A 19,130-nucleotide genomic window follows, 5' to 3' on the forward strand; every position below is an offset into this window, starting at 1 on the left:
AAATTGTATCGGTCACTGATGTTCCTTTGGATTCATCTGCTGCATAGAGAATGGGACCCTGCTGCATAACATACTATCCTGGCTTGTGTATCATGAAGACCGCTGGAATGCAGCAGCCATGGTCGACAAGCAGAGGGCCTCGTAGATGCACAGTGAACTGTACACTTACTGACTGCAAAAGCAGATCAAAAAAGATGGACACAACCTAGTCCATCACATGCAAAGCCTTTCTCACCCTGGAGCACTGTCACATGAAAGCACCATCCATCATCAATGGGACCCACCATCCAGGCGCTGCTCTCTTCTCACTGCTGCCATCAGGAAGGAGGTACAGGGGCCTCAGGTCACACACTACCAGGTTCAGGAATAATTATTACCCCTCAGCCATCAAGTTATTCAGCCTGCATGGATAACTTAACTTACCTCAACTCTGAACTGATTCCACAATCTATTGACTCACTTTTAAGAACTCTACAACTCATGTTCTCAGTATTATTTATTTAGTATTTGCATAGATTGTCTTGTAAACATTGATTATTTTACTATCTTTTTTTGTGTGTAGTTTTTCTTTGTGCTACTGTTAATGTCACGCAGGAAAATGAGTCTCAGTATGGTAAGTGGTGACATATGTGTACTTTGATAATAAATTTACCTCAAATTCAAAACTTTGAAATATTTGCATTTGCATTTCTTTTAAAAAACGCTCAGTATTTACACATTGAGACCATAGACCATAAAATATAGTCCCAATCTCCTGCCTCCTCCCTGTAACCCTCCATGCCCTGACTATTCCAAAATCTATTAACCTCCACTTTAAATATACCAAACAACTTGTCCTCCACAATCACCTGGCAACAAATTCCATAGACTCACCATTCTTTGGCTGAAGAAATTCCTCTTCATCTGTGTTCTAAAAGTATGCCCTTCTATTCTGAGGCTATGTCTCTGGCTTTAGACTCCCACAACATACGAAGCATCCCCTCCACATCCATTCTATCAATGTTTTTCAACATTCAATAGATTTCAATAAGGTCTCACTCCATACTTCTGAATTCCAGTGAGTATGAGCGCAGAGTCACCAAATGCTCCTCATACGATAAGCCTTTCAATCCCAGAATCATTTTTATGAACTTCCTTTGAATGCTCTCCAATGTCAGTGCATCATCATTGAGATGCAGTCACTAATTTTGCCTAGGTGATTGCAACAGCCATTTTATATCATATCTTTTGCAAACAAGGGAAGGGATAGCTGCTGCATTTTCACTTTGCTTGTGCCACCTGAGAAGAATATTTTCAACCAGAATATCTCCCTTTTCATCTGTATGAAGCCAATATCATACAAGGAAGTGATCGGAATTTCCGTTTGTTGATTAATATCACATATGCCAAGATACAATGAAAAACTTGACTTGCATACAGTTCATGAAGATCATATCATTGCGGACTGCATTGAGATACATTCGTACAAAGTGAAATAATAACAGAAGAGAAAGTGCAGTGCAGGTAAACAAAAGGTGAAAGGTCATTTTGTTAATTTTTAAAATTTTATTTAGAGACATAACATGGTTACAGGTCCTTCTGGCCCAATGAACCTGCAGCACCCTATTTCAGCCCTGTGACCAGTTAACCTACTAACCCATAAAAGACCACGTTTTGTCTTTGGTATGTGAGAAGAAACTGGAGCACTTGGAGGAAACCCACCTGTTTCTGGGGAGGACGTACAAACTCCTCACAAACAGTGGAAATTGAACCATGTCACTGGCTCTATCAGAGTGTTATGCTAACCACTATGCTGCCACACCACAGTGGGCCAGAGACTGTCCTTGAGCCTGGTGGTACATGCTTTCAAGCTATTGTATTTTCAGCCTGATGGGAGAAAGGAGAAAATACCTGTAGCAGGTGAAATATTTGATTATGCTAACTGCCTTACTGATCAAAGGATGACTGGCATTTACACATTTTCTTTCACAGCTTCATCGGTCTTGCTTCACCTGCAGAGATCCGGTGACTATGTGTAATGTAGAAATGCAGAAGCTAACTTTCACAGAGTGAAGTGGGCACTGACATGGCACAGCTGTAGACCCAATGCCTAACAGTGCCAGAAACCCCAGTTCAGTTCCAACCTTTTATCCAGTAGGTCATGAGGCATGGGATCTGTGGAAACTTGGCAGTGTGGATTCCGAATTGGATAGCCCACTGAATGCAGAGGGTGGTAGTAGATGGACTGTATTCTGTCTGGTTGTCAGTGACCAGTGGTGCTCCACTAGAATCTGTTCTGGGACCCTTGTGATTTTAAAAATGACTTAGATGAGGAAGTAGAAGGGTGGGTTAATAAGTTTGCAGATGACATGAAGGTTGGTGTTGTAGAAAATCAAGAAGATTGTCATAGGTTATAACTAGACAATGATAGGATGCAGAACTAGGCTGAGAAGTGACAGATGGGGTTCAATCCAGAAAAGTGAGAAGTGATACACTTCAGGAGATCGAAGTTCAAGGAGGGTACAAGGTTAATGTCCAGATTCTTAACAGTGTGGAGGAACAGAGCCACCACACAGGTTGATAGGGTTGTTAAGAAGGCACATGGTGTGTTGGCCTTCATTTACCAGGGACCTGAGTCCAAGAGCTGTGAGGTAAATCTGCAACTCCTTAAGACTCTGGTTAGGTCAAATGTGGAGTATTCCATTCATTTCTGGTCACCTCATCATAGGAAGGATGTGGAAGCTTTAGAAAGGATGCAGTGGAGATTTACCAGGATGCTTCCTGGATTAGATAATATGTCTAATGAGGTAAGGTTGAGAGAGCTAGGGATTTCCCCTTTGGAGTAAAGCAAAATGAAAGGTGACTTACTCAGACATCCCACCTCTCCCAGAAGTTCCAGGAGTCTCCCGCATGTCGATAGTGGCTCCCTGACGCCTGAAAATTATATACAATATCTCAGAAATAGATTTTTTTGAGAGGGAGGGCGAGCATCCTGATTGGTATCTCTTTGTGCTAAGAGTCTCCCCAACCACTGGGCCGCGAGGTAACGATATGATTTGGTGATATGAAACGATATGAGTCAGCTGCACCTTTCCTCATTCCCTGTCACGCATGCAAGGTCATCAGTGACCCAAGACGTGCAAAGGAATGGGTCCGTGACCCATTTGTGAATGTCCCTGGTGAATCATCCATGTCAGCGCGGGAAAAAGATCAACTCCTCAAGCTTGCAAATGACGGTGGGCTGAAAAGTATGTTTGACATAACATCTCTGCCGGCATTCTGGATCAAAGTCATGGCTGACTATCCTGAGATAGCCATGAAAGCACTGAAAACATTGCTTCCATTTCCAACATATCTCTGCAAAGCAGAGTTTTCTGCAATGAATGCAACGAAAACTAAATTGCGGAATAGACTGGACATAAGGAACCCCCTTCGAATATCGCTGCCTCCCATCACCCCTCGATAGGACCGTCTTGTTGCAGGAAAACAAGCCCAGGGCTCCCACTGATTCAGCGATATTGGTCTGTTGCAATGATTTTATATGTTCATACGAGGAAAATATGTGCAGTGTGTTTAATATCCAAACGTTACTTAAAATGTTATGATGCTATTGACTTATAAGTGACTTATCAGTGGTCCCTAACCTCCAGGCTGCGAAGAATGCAGTGGTGGCCGGAACGCACCCAGCACATCTTTAAGAAAAAAGCCGAAATAAACAAGCTAATTAATTAGGAGCCGCCTGGCACGTAAATGTCGGCTCACATCAGGGGCGATTGGCAATTACGTCGTCTCTGATCTGGAAATTCATCTCCTTTTAAAGCAAGTGGAACAAAGTTAAGGGTGTTTGTCGGAAGAATGTTTTTACACTGAGCATTGGAAGTGGCTGACAGAGGGAAAGAGAGAAGAAGCCTAAAATATTGAGTGTGGGTCTTTGGGCTTGTGTCTCTCCTACCTGATGGTAGTGTTGATGCCCCGGTGAGTTCAAAAGTACTGCATTGGCACTAGAACTACAATGGAACAGGAGTTCTCTCTCCTGTCTCTCTCACTTTTCTTCTCTTTCTTGCCTTCCCCTTCTCTCTCTCTCTTTCTCTCCTCCCCCCTCCCTCTGCCTCTCTACCTCTGCTCTTTTTTTTGCGGAAGAAGGTGAGAAGTAAAGGGTAATCTCCAGGCAAAACCTTTCTAGCCTTGGTCAGGGTTTGGCTGGCAATAGCTATTAGCACACTCCTGTGTCTTGATAACATAATGACACTCACACAAAAGGATTAATGACCACGGAGGACATGGCTGCATGTTTATTGAAAAACAATTTGCAGTAGATTACTGTGGAAGGCTGTGTCTGGTGTATATCTTGAGTGCCCAGGATGCAAATGCTTTGAGGTGACAGTGTAACTGGAAATTATGCACTATTGGTCACTATAGGAACTTTGTGGTGATGCCTTATTTTCAATCGCATTTTCCTCTTCCCCCAAGGGAACTTTCCCAAATTTATTTTACCAAGAAAAGCTTGATGTATCGTCCTTGGTTGGCCAACTGCATAACTTCACCTCCTGGATTTGCAAAGGCAAGCTGGGCAATGTAAATTATTTCCCAGACAGTAAGTTCTTGGTTTGACAAGGAACAGACTCCTGTTGCCTTCCACTGTCCTTTTGAAACATTTAATAATTTAGTACACCAATGAAGATTTATTTAATCTGGAATTTGGGGTAAGAAAAATAAAACTAGCATTAATATTGATAACCACAAAACTAGTGATTGCTGTAAATGCAGATTTAGTTCACTGATAATCTTCAGAGTAATAACAACAAAATCCCTACAAAGGATTGTAAGGACTGCTGAGAGGATCGTCAGTGTATCCCTTTAACATTTGCTATTATTATTATTATCATTATTATTCATAATAATTTTAATTCTGAAAATGCTTAGTAAGTCAATCCATATTTATAGAGTGAAATTCTATTTTTTTTGCTTAATTGAGCAGCAGATTTTAGCCAGAACTAGAAACTACCCCAGTAACATACAGAGGATCGGGCTATCGAGCTGATCCTTACAGGTCTGGTACAAAAGTAGTGGGATGCAAAACAGAGCAAATGTCAAAGTAATTAAAAGGTCAAACTATCCTGATCTTTAATAGAATCACAGCACCACAAAATAGTTGCAGTCTGGATGGAATTCCATTCAGCCCTTTGAGATCACACTAACACAGTAAAACATCGTCTCCCCACTCTTTTCCCATTTCATTGAATATTTTCCATTTCTTTGAGTATTCCTTCCCTTCAGAGATATTACAAGCTCCTTTTAAACACAGCAGTTTACTCTGCCTCCACTGTTTGTTCCACTCCCATCACGAAAGATGCTATGTAGCTACCACCAGCCTCAAAAACTGATACTTTCCCCAAGCAGTAAGGCTGATCAACACTTCCACCCACCAACTCCACCATTACTTCATTATTTCCCATCAGTCACTTTTTGTACAGTCTAGGATCACTTTATGGACATACAATCAATGTGTATAAGCTTTCCAATGTATTTATGTACATTTATTGTGTGTTTTATTATTATTATTGTGTTGGCACATGGCCAAATGGTTAAGGCGTTCGTTTAGTAATCTGAAGGTCACTAGTTCAAGCCTTGGCTGAGGCAGTGTGTTGTGTCCTTGAGCAAGGCACTTAACCACACATTTCTCCGCGACGACACTGGTGCCAAGCTGTATGGGTCCTAATGCCCTTCTCTTGGACAACATCAGTGGCGTGAAGAGAGGAGACTTGCAGCATGGGCAACTGCCGGTCTTCCATACATCCTTGCCCAGGCCTGTGCCCTGGAAAACTTCCAAGGCGCCAATCCATGGTTTCACGAGACTAACGGATGCCTATTATTATTATTATTACTTTCTTTTTATTTGAGCTGCTTTGTGCTGCATTGGACCTCAAATAGCAATTCTTTTGTTCTCCTTACTTTGTGAACAGGACATCATATTAAACAGTATTGATATCAGTTTTGTTTCCTTTGCCAACCATCTTCACCTTATGTCCCTGGTTTCTGACTTCTTCACCAATGGTTTCTTTCTATCCATTCTGCATTTACCTTTAACAATTTCAAATATCTCTTTCAGATCTGCACATAAACACTTCTATTCTAAAGGGAATGACTTTACCTTACGGATGTGTGCACCCAGAAAGATGTCTGATAGGGTGAAGTAGAACGATTAGGTCGAACAGTAGAGTTAGGCTGGTGTATGGCAATAGATAGATCAAGAGGAGATATAACTAGGGGAAGATGAATACATAACAGACCTTATCCAGGGATAAAATAAATCTGAAAAAGGTGGAAACTTGAAATACAAAGGCTTGAACTGCTGATTATCTGAAATCATTGATTTTTTTTGAAGTGTTGAGTCTAGAAATCCGTAATGTTTCCAGTAACAAGGTGAGTTACTATTGCTTGAGTTGTATTTAAGCTTGGTTAAAACACCGGAGGGGGTCATTGACAGAGAGGTTAGAGTGGGAATGGGATGTAGGATTAAAATGACAGGCAACTGCGGTCTCAGGGTTGCACCAGCCAGTAGCAGTTAGTGCCGTTCTTGGGGTTCTATACCCTATGTTTTATTTGTCACATACACATTGAAACATATATGTAATGTGACACTGGCACTTGAACAGCTCATCATGCAGTTACAAACAAGAGAAAATCTGCAGATGCTGGAGATCCAAGCAACACTCACAAAATGCTAAAGGAACCCAGCAGACCGGGCAACGTCTATGGAAAGGAATATAGTCAACGTTGCAGGCCAAGACTCTTCATCAGGGACTGGCAGTCACGTTTCAGTCCTGCTGAAGGGTCTTGACCTGAAACGTCAACTGTACCTTTTTTCCATAGATGCTGCCTGGCCTGCTGAGTTCCTCCAGCATTTTGTGTGTGCTACTTTTATGTTGAAGTTTAAGATTAGGTCTTTTGCAGCAGTGTCATAGTATATTACAAATATGACAAACATAAGTTAACATAAATTTAAATTAACATAAATTAACTGTAAAGAATCCAAACACTGCTTGAGTGACCATTTGGTAGAACCCTCTGTTCAAGCCCACAGGTAAAGATAAAGATTACCTTTATTTGTTGCATGTGCATTAAAACATGCAGTGAAATGTGTCAGTGTTTGGTCATAACCTTCTAAAGTTTTTCTATGCATGCACCTGTCTCAGTGTCTTTTAAACATTGTAATTATACCCTTAGAGAAGTCTTTTTTTTTTAATTTCATCGGATATAGATGCTCCAGGCAATTCTGGCATTTATAGTCCATGCACACTTGCTTTTAAACTGAAGGAGATGTTGAAATTCAACGCAACTTTAGGAGTCATCCTGAATAACTGAAAATAACTTCAGGACTTCCATGTGAAACTGCTGCAATTATCCCCAGTGTGAGAAATGACCGATTCTAAATTAATTAAATATTAGCTTTATTTATCACATGTCCATTGAAACTTACAGTGAAATGCATTGTTTGCATCAAATGAAATCAGCAGAGATTGTGTCGCCATGCTCCCGGCACTGACATAGCTCACTAACCCTAACCCTAACTTGTACATCTTTGAAATGTGGGAGGAAATCGGAGGACCCAAAGTGGGGAAAATGTACAGACAGTGGCAGGAATCTAACCCCAATCTTACAGCTGCAATAGCTTTTTTAAAATTTCCATCAACACACATTAAAGTTGCTGGTGAACGCAGCCGGCCAGGCAGCATCTCTAGGAAGGGGTACAGTCGATGTTTCGGGCCGAGACCCTTCATCAGGACTAACTGAAAGAAGAGTTAGTAAAAGATTTGAAAGTGGGACGGGGAGGGGGAGATCCAAAATGATAGGAGAAGACAGGAGGGGGAGGGATGGAGCCAAAAGCTGGACAGGTGATTGGCAAAAGGGATATGAGAGGATCATGGGACAGGAGGCCCGGGGAGAAAGACAAGGTGGGGGGAAACCCAAAGGATGGGCAAGGGGTATAGTCAGAGGGACAGAGGGAGAAAAAGGAGAGAGAGAGAAAGAATGTGTGTCCATAAATAAATAACGGATGGGGTACGAGGGGGAGGTGGGGCTTTAGCGGAAGTTTGAGAAGTCAATGTTCATGCCATCAGGTTGGAGGCTACCCAGATGGAATATAAGGTGTTGTTCCTCCAACCTGAGTGTGGCTTCATCTTTACAGTAGAGGAGGCCGTGGATAGACATGTCAGAATGGGAATGGGATGTGGAATTAAAATGTGTGGCCACTGGGAGATCCTGCTTTCTCTGGCGGACAGAGCGTAGGTGTTCAGCAAAGCGGTCTCCCAGTCTGCATCAGGTCTCGCCAATATATAGAAGGCCACATCGGGAGCACCGGACGTAGTATATCACCCCAGCCGACTCACAGGTGAAGTGTCACCTCACCTGGAAGGACTGTTGGGGCCCAGAATGGTGGTAAGGGCATGTGTAGCACTTGTTCCGCTTACAAGGATAAGTGCCAGGAGGGAGATCGGTGGGGAGGGATGGGAGGGAAGAATGGACAAGGGAGTTGCATAGGGAGCGATCCCTGGGGAAAGCAGAGGGGAGGAGGAAAGATGTGCTTAGTTGTGGGATCCCGTTGGAGGTGACGGAAGTTACGGAGAATTATATGTTGAACCCGGAGGCTGGTGGGGTGGTAGGTGAGGACAAGGGGAACCCTATTCCTAGCAGGGTGGCGGGAGGATGGAGTGAGAGCAGATGTGCGTGAAATGGGGTTACACTTCCTCCCTCACCACCATTCAGGGCCCCAGACAGTCCTTCCAGGTGAGGCGACACTTCACCCGTGAGTCGGCTGGGGTGATATACTGCGTCCGGTGCTTCCGATGTGGCCTTCTATATATTGGTGAGACCCGTCGCAGACTGGGAGATCATTTTGCTGAACACCTACGCTCTGTCCGCCAGAGAAAGCAGGATCTCCCAGTGGCCACACATTTTAATTCCACATACCATTCCCATTCTGATATGTCTATCCACGGCCTCCTCTATTGTAAAGATGAAGCCACACTCAGGTTGGAGGAACAACACCTTATATTCCGTCTGGGTAGCCTCCAACCTGATGGCATGAACATTGACTTCTCAAACTTCGGCTAATGCCCCACCTCCCCCTCGTACCCCATCCATTATTTATTTATATACACACATTCTTTCTCTCACTCTCCTTTTTGTCCCTCTCACTATACCCCTTGCTCATCCTCTGGCTTTTTCCCCCCTCCCCCTTTTCTTTCTCCTTAAGCCTCCCGTCCCATGATCCTCTCATATCTCTTTTGCCAATCACCTGTCCAGCTCTTGGCTCCATCCCTCCCCCTCCTGTATTCTCCTATCGTTTTGGATCTCCCCCTCCTCCTCCCACGTTAAAATCTCTTACTAGCTCTTCTTTCAATTAGTCCTGACGAAGGGTCTCGGCCCGAAACATCGACTCTACCTATTCCTAGAGATGCTGCCTAGCCCAGCAACTTTTATGTGTGTTGCTTGAAATTCCAGCGCCTGCAGATTTCCTCGTGTTTGCGTTTAAAATTTCCATTCCTGAGGCCTTTAAAATGGCATTGCCCGTGAGGGAATTATTGCTGATATGTGATTTTTTTTTCACTGTAAAATTGCAACCATTAGGAAGTAGTTGAGACTGTCCAAATTAATTTAGCTTATGATCCTTGAACTCTGAGGTAAAGAGGCTTTAATCAAAGCGATTGGTATAGGATTTGAAGCTGGTTGACGGCAATGAAGAAGGCTGCACACTAATCCAAGGTGTCTCCAAGTACCAAATTATATTTGATCACCTCATTCACATGAGCTGGCTCCACTGGCAGTGCAAAGAGCTGTTCTAATCAATGGTGTCATTCTGCAGTGTAGAACCAGTTCTGTCTTTGAACTCTTAATAATTTCTCATATTAAGCATGGCTTGCAGCATTTAGATTATGAGAGAGTGAATCAGGGATGATCTCAGTTCTTAGTTTTTGTTTTACTTTATTTAGTAATTATGTGCATAGTAGGCCCACCTGGACCTTTGAGTCACACCACCCCAGCAATCCCTGACAAACCCAATTAACCCTAACTTAACCACGGGACAATTTATAGTGACCAAATAAGCTACCCGGTACACCTTTGGACTGTGAGAGGAAACCACAGGACACTGAGAAAACCCACACATTCCATGTACAGAGTCTGCTTACAGAACGCCACTGGAATTGAGCTCCAAACTCTGGAGCGCCCCGAGCTGTATCCGCTACACTATTGTGGTGCCTGTGTCCTTTGTGTTCTGGGGTTTATGAAAACTGTTGCTTACACTGTTGTGTGCTCCACCCAGCTGCATTCAGATTTTTTATTTGCATTAACTGAAGTTCTTTAAATAGGCAGGCTAGCACTTCAACACTTGCAAATACACTGAGTGGTCACTTAATTAGGTACCACCTGTACCTGATAAACAGGTCACTGAGTGTACATTCATGGTCTTCTGCTGCTGTAGCCTATCCACTGCAAGGATTAACGTGTTGTGCGTTCAGAGATGCTCTTCCGCACACCACTGTTGTAATACGTGGTTATTTGAGTTACATTCACCTTCCTGTCAGCTTGAACCAGTCTGTCCATTCTCCTCTGACCTCTCTCATTAGCAATGCTTTTTCATCCACAGAACTGCTGCTTACAATGGCTTTGTCTGTTGCACTATTCTCTGTAAACTGCAGACACAGTATGCATGAAAATTCCAGGGGAACAGTAGTTTCTGAAATACTCAAACCACTCTGTCTGGCACCAACGATGATTCCACACTAAAAGTCACCTAGATTACATTTCTTCCCTATTCTGATGTTTGGTCTGAACAACAACTGAACCTCTTGACCATGTTGTATGCTTTTGTGCATTGCGTTGCTGATTGGCTGATTAAATATTTGCATTAACGAGCAGGTGTAATTAATAAAATGGCCGCTGAGTGTAAAACATGAAGGGTGACCTTATAGAAGTGTATAAGATCATAAGATGATGAGGGTAAATGATAGGGTAAACACACATAGTCTTGATGAAGGTCTTGGCCTGAAATGTTGATGGTTTACTGGTTTCCACAGATATGCCTGACTTGCTGAGTTCCTCCAGCATTTTGTGTGTACTGCTTTAGATTTTCAGCATTTGCAGATTTCCTCATGTTTATGACACATAGTCTTTTTCCCAGAGAATGGTAACTATAAAAGCACTAGAGGGCATTGATGAGAGGTGAAAGGTTAAAAAGGCACCTGAAAGGCAACTTCTTCATACAGAGTGTGGTGCATACATGGAATGAGCTGCCAGAGGAAGTGGTTGAGCCAAGTATAATACCAACATTTAAGAGACGTTTGGATGATACTTGCTTTCAGGATTTCATGTTGAGCAGAAGCTGCAAAAGCTTGAAAGCATGTACCAGCAGGGTCTAGGACAGTTCTATCCCACTGATAATAGACCAGGAATAGAATTCCTCTACATTAGAAGGGGCCCTTGACCTCAATATCTATCACATCATGACCCTGAACCTTATGGTCTGCCTGCACTGTGATTTCTCTGTAAACCATGTATTCTGCATTTTGTTTTTGCTTTCCCATTACACCTGTGGCTCTAAAGTTGAAAAACGTGGAAACAGAATTAGGCCATTCAATCCATTGAGTCTGCTCAGCCATTCCATCATGGCTGTGTAGGGTTTCTCAGTAATGTTAACTGCTAAGGCTAATGTGATGGCTTCTCTGTAATATTTACTGATGAGGTAATGGTTTCTCTGTAGTAGCAACGTTTGGGTTATAACTACAGATAACGGACGGCTAGCCAATGGGAGAAATGTTATTCTTTCTTGTATGTTTGGGAGCCCGGGTTTTCGCGGGCTTCTGGTCGAAGACAGTAAAGAGGAAGGATGCGTGTGGAGAGCTCTGGTAGACCACCGGACGATGTATACTGGAATCCGGGGGTCCGTGGGTCAGCGACGTTTCAGTTGAGGTTGTTTGTGGAGGAGTACCTGCTTTCTTTCTTTATCAATCTTTTTATTAATTTTTTAAAAAGTACATATATACAAACAAGAGGAGCGTTATCTCAGATATCTATATCGATAACAATACATATGAAAGGTAAAATAAACATTATCAAGATCACATTGTATTAATCTAATAGTATATAATAAAAAATAAAATAATCAATTCTCCTCTTATCATTTCATAAAAAGAGAAAAAAGATAAAGAAACTTTTATAATTTTATATATAGGAAAAACACTATACTCTATAAACAAAAACAAAAAAGAATTTTTTAAAATCTTAATTATTTTTTAAACCATCAATTTCCAATCAGACCTTTTTAATTTGGAAAACCAAAGGAATAATAACTTTTTGGATTTGTTTATGGGGGATTGTTTAATGTCTTTCACTCAGTTAGTGGACAAATATGATTTATCTAATGCATTAGATATTTAGATATTTACAAATATCAAATTTTTAACATAGTTTACTTCCAAATTTTCCCTCTGCTCATCCACCCAATATGATAGATACTCTTTTTCAGGTTAAACCATTTCAGAAAGGACTGATAGCTATAATTTATAAATGGTTATTGAATTTGCAAAAGGTATCTAACGATAAAATTAAAGATGCGTGGGAATTGGAATTTTTAGTGTCAATTTTCAGACCATCAATGGGATAAAATTTTTCACTTGGTAAATACCTCACCTATTTGTGCCCGTCAATCCTTGATATAGTTCAAGGTAGTACTTCGAGCACATATTCCAAAATTAGCCCGTATTTTTCCCAATATTAATCCTATTTGTGACAGATGTAATATTGAGGTGGCTACTTTAACTCATATGTTTTGGTCTTGTATCAAGATAGATAATTTTTGTAAAGATGTCTTGAATTTGGACCTATAACCGAGTTTATTTACAGCAATTTCGGAAGCAAGATATGTTCCTGTTTCCACTCAATGGATAATAGTTTTTACAACTTTATTGGCTAGGAGAGAAGGACTCTAATCCACCTACTGTTTTTTATTGGCTTTCCTCCATGTAAGTTTAGAGAAAATAAGAAGTCGGACATTTGATACATCCTTTAAATTTGAAGAAACCTGGCGACCTTTTATTCAATATTTTCATATGGTTTGATTTCTTGCTTTCCCAGTTACTCTCTCGAAACTTTGGATTTGATCAGAAAGTTTTTCTTTCTTCTTGCTTTATTCTCAATATGGGCTACCCAGTCCCCCTTCTTTTTCTTTTATTTATTTTTTTTTTTGTTTTTGTTTAAAGAGAATAGTGGAGGAATACCTGCTGCGTGAGCTCTAATGTATATTTAGACTTTAACAGTGGGCCCTTTTATTTTGTTTGTCTATTTTCATACCAGCCCTGTAGTCGAATTAAGATTCATAAAGTTGATCATTTGATTGTATACGGTGTACTGTCTAATATTTTGCATTGTGGGTTTGTGAACGGGAATACATTATACAGCATCCACCCAAATTTGAATACCCTGTTGGGTGGGGCTGAAACCTGATTCCCCTGGACGAACATGAGTGGCAAGCCTGATAGGATACAGCTGATTAATTATCCCTCTCACCCCGTTCTCCTGTCTTCTCCTCATAACCCTTAATTTAAAGGCATCCATTAGTCTTGCGAGACCATGGATCTGCGCCTGGAAAGTCTTCACTCTCCAGGGCACAGGCCTGGGCAAGGTTGTATGGAAGACCAGCAGTTGCCCATGTTGCAAGTCTTCCCTCTCCATGACACCAATGTTGTCCAAGGGAAGGGCATTAGGACCCATACAGCTTAGCACCAGTGTCGTCACAGACTGATGAAGTGCCTTGCTCATGGACACAACATTTTCCCTCGGTTGGGGCTCAAACTCACGACCTTCAGGTTGCTAGCCCAATGCCTTAACCACTTGGCCACGTGCCCACACCCATAACCCTTAACACCCTTACTAATCAAGAACCTATTAACCCCCACCTTAAATATACCCAATGATTTGGCTTCCATAGCCATCTGTGGCAATGAATTCCACAGATTCACCACCCTCTGGCTGAAGAAATGCCTCTTCATTTCTGTTCTAAAGGGATGTCCTTCTATTCTGAGGCTGTGCCTACTATTGGAACATTCTCTCCACATCCACTCCATCTAGGCCTTTAAATATTCAATTGGATTCAATGAGAAACCTCATTCCCTCATTTTTCTAAACTCCAGTAAGTGCAGGCCCAGAGCCTCCAAACACTTCTCATACACTAACCCTTTGATTATAAGTCAATGATATACACAGAACGAGGCCACTTGGTCAGCCTGTCTATGCTAGCTCTTTGAAAGAATAGTCCAACAAATCCTTCTCTCCCTCTCTTTTCCCCTGAGGGAGCCTGACAATCACAGGGAGCACCACAGTAGCGTAGCGGTTAGTGCGACACTTTTACAGCTTGTGGTGTTGGAGTTCAGAGTCAAATTCTGGTGTCCTCTGTAAGGAGTCTGCACATTCCTTCCCCTGTGCGTGTGCGTTCCCTTTGGGTGGTCTGGTTTTCTCCCACAGTCCAATGACGTACCCGTTGGTAGGTAATTAGTCATTGTAAATTGTCCTGTGATTAGACTAGGTTTAACCGGTGGGCTGCTGGGAGGTGCAGCTCAGTGGGCCAGAAGGGCCTGTTCTGTGCTGTATCTCGAAATAAATAAACACTGCTTCCTTAAAGTAGCTATCCAATCTCTTCACCAAGGTTACTGTTGATTCAGCTTTCACCATCCGTTCAGGCAAAACTTTTTAGATCATGACTGTTTAAAAAAAACCTCCTTGTTTTTGCCTCTGGTTCTTTATATCTGTGACCAACGAAGGCCACATCCATATCTGGAAATCAGCAATGCTGCCTGGAGTTTGCTCTTGTTATCTGAAATGAGATCCTGGTTGGAACCGCTATCCTGAAAGCCAACAGCAAGTGCAGGAAAATAATTCCCAGGGACGGCAAGCAACTGTGGAGCTACAGACTTTAACACTAGCAAACCTGTTGAATATTGAAGAGCCATATAGAGTGGACTTGGAAAGGATGTTTCCAATAGTGGGGAAGTCTAGGACAAAGGCACAGCCTCAAAATAGAAGGACACCTCTTTAGAAAGGGCTAATTTCTTCGGCCAGCTGTTGGTGAATCTGGGGAATTCAATACCAGAGGTGGCTGTGGAAGCCAAGTTATTTGTTATATTTAATGTGAAAGTTTTTAGGCTATTGATTAGTCAGTGAGTCAAAAGTTATGGGAAGAAGGCAGGAGAATGGGGTTGAGACAGAATAAATCAGCCATGATAGAATGGTGGAGCAGAGTCGATGAGTTGAATGGCCTAATTCTGCTCCTGTGCCTTATGGTCTTATGGTCTGATATCTCCCAAACCCACATTTTGTACAATAAAATCCTTTCTTTTTATTGCTTTCTTAGAACTGTTGAAGAGCGGCGCAAGTTATGTAGGTACAAAATTGGAATCTATTAGGCTCTACCTGAATGCAGACAAGGCATGGTGCTCGGAGTGGGTGATGTTCTCATAGAACAGGATCTGGGTGTGATTGTAATCAATGTAGATAAATGCTACTTTCTCAAACAAGTGATATTCGCAAATTAGATCGCTTAACATTTGGGAGTTTGATCTTCCAGTTACGTTCCTGAAAAGTCTGAAAAGTCACAGCCGGGATTTGTTTTCACAGAATCTGATGTTGCTGACTTCGATGGAATGAGTTCCATGTTCTACAGATTCAACCAAAAGAGCATGTCCTCATTGAAGGACGCGGTCCTCTTGAAGTTTAAGACGATGAGAAGTGATGGTGTGGTTCTGCATGGTGAGGGACAACAGGGAGACCACATCACTCTGGAGCTGAAGAAAGGCAAGCTCTCACTGGAGATTAATTTAGGTATGAGATCTTGTTCATTTCTGTCTTACTGTAACTGTGAGTGTCTGGTGAAGTTCTATTAAAGTGTTCTGTTTCTCTTGTTTCTCTCTCTTCAGATGCTGCCTTATCTGCTGAGTCTTTCTAGCATTCTTTGTTATTATTTCAGATTTCCACTATTTCCAGATTTTTTTGTTTACAACAGAGCAAAATTTTAATTATATGTACGTGGCAGTGTTAAATTAAAAGCAAGTGATGATTTCTTACTGCTAGAGTATTTTGATATAGTGATTATATTATTGGACTTACAATCCAAAGAAATTAGTTCAAATCTCATTTCAGCAGTCTGAGAAATTCAGATTTAATTCAAGTCGATATTTGGTTATGGGTGGTCAGATACATGGTGAGAGGAAGGTGGTGGAGATCTGATTTACACATCTTCTTTGTGTAAGAAATAATCCATTCTTACCTAATCTGGTCATTCTATGACAGCATCACATCTAAATTGCCCAAAGAAGCTGCTGCCTCGAAGTGAATTCAGAGCTGGAAAATAAAATACAGAGCCATTAAACACTCCTCATATGTTAATCCTTTCATTCGCAGCATTGCTTGGAGCGTTCTTTTGTCTTCATGGTGTAGTTTTTACCAGGATGCTGACTCACCAGCAGTTGGACCTTCCAGACGCAGATGTATTTTTACTACAATCAATTGAAGCACCTTGACTGTACACAGGTCTCCAAAAACAGATCTCCATTTAACTAATTATGTGATTTCTAAGTCCAATTGGCTGCACCAGTGATGACTTGTTGTGTCATATAAAAGGTGGAGATGGGGGTGAAATACTTATGCAATTAATTATTTTGTGTTTTATATTTGTAACTAATTTCGATCCCTTTGTAGAGATCGGTTTTCACCTTGACACAAAAGGGTTTTTATTCAGTTGATCAGTGTCAAAAAACCCAAATTAAATCCACTGTGGTTCAATGTTGTAAAACAATAAAACATGAAAACTTCCAAGGGGGGTGTGAATACTTTTTACAGGCATTGTGTACATATAGTATGCACAATATACTATGTAATAAAACTACTCTTTAGACATCCACAGTATATTATTGTCCCATTCAGGTTTAAAGATTTAATCAGTGTTGAGAATTCTTTACACTTGTGGGATAACAGCTTTCTTGACAAGGGAGGTCACTCTACTTAGCTGCTGAGACTAGCAGCCATGACACATTCTCAGGTTCTGGGGTTCCATCCATGGTGATTGTAGGAGTTGACTCTGGGGTTGCAGGAAGTGGTTCTGACAGCTCTGAACACTTTTTCCCTGAACATGTTGGCATCCCAAACAGTGCATGGCAAGCTGTTCGATCCATTAATCTACCCTAGGCCACCAGTTAAAGCTTTGAGCCAGTGCTTTCATTTTGACCATGCCTGGATGACCAGCATTTAGATCTCAGCTTGATGGTACAACAATCCCCACAGAAGGCATCCACTGTTAAGGGGAAGTTCATCCTGGCGCTGGTAAAAGTGGAGGAAATGGAATTTCTGATGCACATTCCAGCCCTTTTGGGTTACCGTGCAGACCTGAGACTGTGTGCGTCTTTTCTTGTTTCCCTTTGGATCATCTCTGCCATAATAGGAGAACACGTCAAGAGGGGTGTTCTCTTTTGTGAATTCTTCAGGTACAGTACTTCCTTTCCAAGGGTACACGGGATAATTGCATCAGGATTTTCATGATCAGCTGTCCTTTTGAATTCAATCTTGTAATTGAGTCGTCTGAGAAACAGACTCCACCTCTGCATTTGTGCTGTTGTTGATAGCAGTGCACTCGTCTGTTGATTGAAAATGGACGCTTGTGGTTGATGATCAGTAATGGAGGTAAACTCTCTCCTGGACGAGTACTGGTTGAAACGGTTTTCACCCAAAATTGTACAAAGTCAAGACCTCTCTGTCAATCTGTGTAAAATTTTTCACTGGGACAGTAAGGGAATGAGATGCAAAGGCTATGGGGAGTTGAATTCCATCACTCCTCACATGTGACGTGACTGCACAAATTGTATACAATAAGGCGTGGCATCACTGGCAAGCCTCACTGAATGATGTAGATCATAATGTGTGAGTACAGTGTCTGACGTCAGCACCTCCTTTGTCCATTGGAAAGTGACCTCATGCTGCTTTGCCCATTTCCATTTCTTGCTGATCTGAAAAAATGAGTTCAAGGGTAGTGCACAGTAACCACATTTTGCAGGAACCTGTTATTGTAATTGACAAATCCTAAAAAGGACCACAACAGTGACATGTCCTTCGGCCTTGGGGCATACACCACTGTTTGAATTTTCTCAACACACTTGTGCAAATTCTTGTGTATCAATGGTATGATGGTAGCAAGTGATTCTTGATTTAAATTATTCATACTTGTTGCATTATGCTCTAATCTTCTAATTATTTTAAAACTGTCTTGAGATTTTGGAGATGATCCTTGTCATCCTCGCTGGTATCAATAATGTCATCTAGATAAGACTGAGTGCCTGGGCAGCCTTGCAGCACGTGGTCCATAGTTTCCCGCCAGAGTGCTGGTGCAGGTGCTACTCCAAAAATAAACCTATTTTAGCAATAAAGCCCTCAGTAAGTGTTCATAGTGAGAAACACTTTGGACTCTTCTTCCATCTCCTTCCGCAGGTAGGCCTCAGCTATATCCCCTTTGCTGAAGTGTTTCCCTCCAGAGGTTTTGCAAAGGTATCTTCTATCCTGGGCAGATGATAGTGATCTACAGTACTTTCCAGTGACCTTAAAATCACTACAGATCCTGACAGACCCTTTCTTCTTGGCTATTGGCATTGCCCATGGGCGCCACACAAACTTGGAAAGAATTCCTTCATCCTCCATGCAATCTAGCACACTGGCTACTTTGTCACTGATGGTATTAGGAACCAGATGGGCTTCGTAAAACTTGGGTCTGACATTTTCATTTAACACTATTTTACCCTTGATATGTTTGAGTTTTCCAGTGCCATTCTGGAACACTGCTGTGGCATCATCCAGTACCTTTCTTAATTCACTTTCAGTCGACTCTATTGCAGGGGATGTGGCATGCAAATGGTGGATGGATCTCCAATCCAGTTGTAGTTGTCTGAGCCAACCATGGCCCTACAACACTGGCTCCCCTGTTGTTTTACCACCTACAAGCACAATGTAGCTTGCTGGTTGTTGTGTTTCACTGTTGCAAATGCCATTATCACAGGAGTTATCTTTTCTTCAGTGTAAGTTTTTCGTTGGATATCTGCAGGCTTCAGTTCAGGATA

The 19,130-nt window shown here is 41.8% G+C and overlaps 1 protein-coding gene across 1 annotated transcript in view; it reads left to right on the top strand.

Moving 5' to 3' along the window:
- The window catches only part of LOC134346865 (contactin-associated protein-like 5), a 1,591,243-nt gene that overhangs the window by 688,853 nt on the left and 883,260 nt on the right, over positions 1 to 19,130 (top strand). Inside the window, exon 5 of the mRNA XM_063048670.1 lies at positions 15,649 to 15,852. Within this exon, the coding sequence (XP_062904740.1) occupies positions 15,649 to 15,852 (204 nt within the window). The remainder of the gene's footprint in view (positions 1 to 15,648; positions 15,853 to 19,130) is intronic.

The sequence above is a fragment of the Mobula hypostoma genome, chromosome 5, assembly GCF_963921235.1.
Source record: "Mobula hypostoma chromosome 5, sMobHyp1.1, whole genome shotgun sequence".
NCBI classification, from domain to species: domain Eukaryota; kingdom Metazoa; phylum Chordata; class Chondrichthyes; order Myliobatiformes; family Myliobatidae; genus Mobula; species Mobula hypostoma.